The sequence below is a fragment of the Pundamilia nyererei genome, unplaced genomic scaffold, assembly GCF_000239375.1.
Source record: "Pundamilia nyererei isolate P.nyererei 1_Seehausen unplaced genomic scaffold, PunNye1.0 scaffold01068, whole genome shotgun sequence".
Lineage (NCBI taxonomy): Eukaryota > Metazoa > Chordata > Actinopteri > Cichliformes > Cichlidae > Pundamilia > Pundamilia nyererei.
The window spans coordinates 8,869-12,387 of NW_005188469.1; the positions used below are offsets into that span (position 1 = coordinate 8,869).

Consider the following 3,519-nt stretch of genomic DNA (forward strand, 5'->3'; position numbering starts at 1 on the left):
AACACAAGGGACAGAAGAGAGGCACAGAAACAAAACCTAAAGAGGCTGTGCTGAAAAGAATGATAAACAAGGCGAGGTAAACAGTTTCTAAAGGTGAAATGCAGCGGTAAAAAAATCAAAAGTAGTCAACAACAGCCGATTAAACCCTGGACCCCAGAGGGTTAAAGATTTTTTAAAGTAACACAATAGTTACTTCTACAAGCAATTCGTTACTTTCAGGATATTGTAACTTAGTTACTAACTCAGTTACTTTTTTGAGGAAGTAATTAGTAACTACAATTAATTACTTTTTCAAAGTAACTTGCCCAACACTGTTTGTCACTATATTCTTGGTAAATATGGCGTTTTCAGCATGTGCTAACCAAACACTGTGGTCGGTGTAAAACTTTTAGTTGAACAATCTGAGCTCAGCTCAGATCTGAATCTTTCACTGTGTCTATTTTTACTGATGATGGGACAGAGGAATATGACACCCAGTGAAAGGCATGTAGTCCAGCCCGGCTTTTCTAACTGTGGCAGGACATTGGTCCCAGCCTCCAACCACATGTTTCTAAAAGTAGCACCATGTGAGTATGAAGGCAGTACATGCTCTTGTGTTTCTCTTCTGACTTTAACTTGAGAATCCTTTGCAGTTAAGAGCTTTTATACTAAAGGTTAAGACAGGACCTGTGTGAAAGTGAAAGTAAACCTGAGCCAGCTGCAGTGTAGTGATTGCTGTGTGTGGGCTGTCGGCTGGTTGGAGGAGCAGATTTAAAGAGATTATTTTGTTCTTTTTTGCCGCAGGATGAACCTGATTCTGTCGTTCCTGCTCCTGGTCTTTGGTAAGGAAGCTGCTTTGATCCTCATTGAACGCACACTCAGTGACTCAGCATGTGTGTGTGTTCATACAACACAAACATGAGTTCCTTTTAACATGGCTCACCTTTAACAGGTGCAGATCCTTTTCAGGTGATCATGTTAACATAAAGGACAGGACTGAAACAACCAATCAGGTCGGGGATTTGAATCCATCCCATCCCATGCAGGCTAACACTGCATGTTATTTACAGCTGCTTATATATCAGGTTTCCTCTCATCACCTTTAATGGTGCTGGATATCTTGTCCTGAATACTGACTGTGCCATCTTTAAGCTGTGGGTTCATTCACGTATTATGTTTTGATAAATGTGTTTGCCTTTGATGAAAGTTCACATTACACATACATGGGACTGACAGACAAGCCTGAACCATAGTTTTCAAAATGTGCAGCATTGAAACCCCATGTGGAACCACTCAGACCACAGACAGAAGCCCACTGACATACTAATGAAATAAATACATAATGATCCTCTGTTGTAACAGACAGTGAGTAACAGACACTCTCACAGCACACAGTGCTGTTCTGCTCCACATCTCTATTTGTAGCTTGTTTACAGTCTTTTACACAGTAACATGGGCATGCTTTATGGAAGCACACATTCTGTTAACTCATCAACAAACAACAGGATTCATTTATTCAGCCTTCTCAGGTTCACTAGCGTAGCATAGCTATTAGCTAAGCATGGTCTGTGTTCTCCAATAGTTTCACTGTCAGTGTGTAACTGTTAATAAATGCAGCTTTTTACAGCTTTGGAGGCAGGGGCGTATCCAGATGGGGGTCATGTGGTGGCAAATGTGGTAACCTCCCCCATTACATCACATTCGAGCACAGATAATATAAAGCACAGATGGTTGTTCAGTTCTCTTGAGGAGCTCTGACCTCGCTGCTTTGTTTACCCAGCTGAGCGAAGCGGCTATAATACTACTTTAATACTATTGTTCTAATTGTATTCCTATTAAAGTGGATGGTTTCTTTCCATTGTCACCAAATGCTCACTTGTGTGGGATCATCTGATTATTTGGGGTTTCTGTCATATTATCTTTACAGGTCTTACAGTTTAAACTACCTTGAAGCGCCTGTTGTGAATTGAACGACTCTATTTAGATTCAAGCACGAATAAAAACTTGTGCACACATTGACTGTAAATCAGTGAGACTTTAAACATTACCTTTAACAATTAAGTCAGTTTAATGTTTTTCTAAAAAGGCTTTTTCTTGGTTAATGGAATTACATGAAATGTAGGAGTGTTATCTGAGAACCTGTGAAATATGGAAATACTAGGTTACGTTATTTGATGTCTGGCTGCAGTACACTTCAGGACCTCCTGGGGGAGCTGGAGGCCTGACAGCTGTCACATATTTGTTTAAAGTCACAGTATGGGATAAACACTGTATGAGCTGCAGTTACATGTAGATTGTTGTTGCGTTTATTGTGATATTTATGAATCTCCTCTGCTTTACTGCAGGTATAAAGTGTTACTTGATTGTGACCTTCTCACTTTGACCTGTGCAGATGGCTGATGTCACTGCCAGCGTTTACAGCAGTGCAGCAGATGTTGTGAGCTGCATCAGTGTGATGTGTAATTAGATTTAAGTGGAAATGCATGTGTGGTTACAGTGCAGGGCCTCAGAAGCTTTGTTGTTATACTGTAGCTATGGTGTAGATTTATCATACGAGCATAAATGCAACAAGACTTACTTAAAGGCTCAGTTAACACTCTTACTGTCAGCTCAGTATGAGGACACTCTTCATCTGGACTGTGGCCGCGGTAGAAAAAGATACTGTTACATTTGACCTACAGTCAATAAAGATAAGGATCAATTGAATTAATAAATAATAGACTATTAAAAAATTATAATATATCCCAAAATTGTGAAATGCCCGTGTTACAGCAGCAAAGCATTAAACACAACTAATAACAGCATAGTTTTAATAAAGTAGAAAATACAATAAAAAAACTCAAATATGACAAAAGAAATCAGCTTAGAAAGGAGCGTCTAAATAAAAACAATAAAGGAAAAATAATATAAGTTGTATAAAGTAAAAACAAAATGAAATAAAAGAAATTTACAAATTAGAGTACTTTAAGTAAAACATATACATGTATGTAAAAACTGTATCTCCTTCACGTCTTTATGATCAATACATCCATTTATTAATCATCTAAAAGCTTTCAGACCTGACTGAGGAGTGATTCATCATGGTCATGTGTTCTTCACAGTCAGGTGAGTTTTTGGTTCTGTTGTCATTATGTGGAACTTAACAGAACTTTGCTGGCCTGAGAGCCGCCACCAGTCCCCTCTGAGGCCTTCTCCAAACCACAGCTCAATCCATGTTTAAGCTGTCTGTCTTTATCTACTAACAATGCTGTCAAACCTAAAATGAGGACGTGGACAAGCTAGTACATTTAATATTGAACTAATGGTGCTATTCCTCTTACACACTGCTGGTTTGCTGTTGCTTTCAGTCTGTGTGTTTAACGTCTTCATACACTTAACCGTGTTCGTGATTGGTCAGAAACTTACATTGTGACCACTCATCCTGATTTGCAGTTTTAGGGAACGTGAATCCAGTAAATCAAATTCAAATTTTATTTGTCACGTACACAGTCATACACAGTACGATATGTAGTGAAATGCTTGGACAACTGCTCGTGACCT

At 38.8% G+C, this 3,519-nt stretch overlaps 1 protein-coding gene across 1 annotated transcript in view; it reads left to right on the forward strand.

Annotated features, from left to right (window-relative positions):
• Positions 1 to 505: 505 nt before the first annotated feature.
• LOC102203059 (uncharacterized) overlaps positions 506 to 3,519 on the forward strand; it is an 18,020-nt gene continuing 15,006 nt past the window's right edge. The window contains exons 1-2 of the mRNA XM_005755205.1: positions 506 to 566; positions 784 to 821. Coding sequence (XP_005755262.1) covers positions 565 to 566; positions 784 to 821 — 40 coding nt within the window. The 5' untranslated portion in view covers positions 506 to 564. The remainder of the gene's footprint in view (positions 567 to 783; positions 822 to 3,519) is intronic.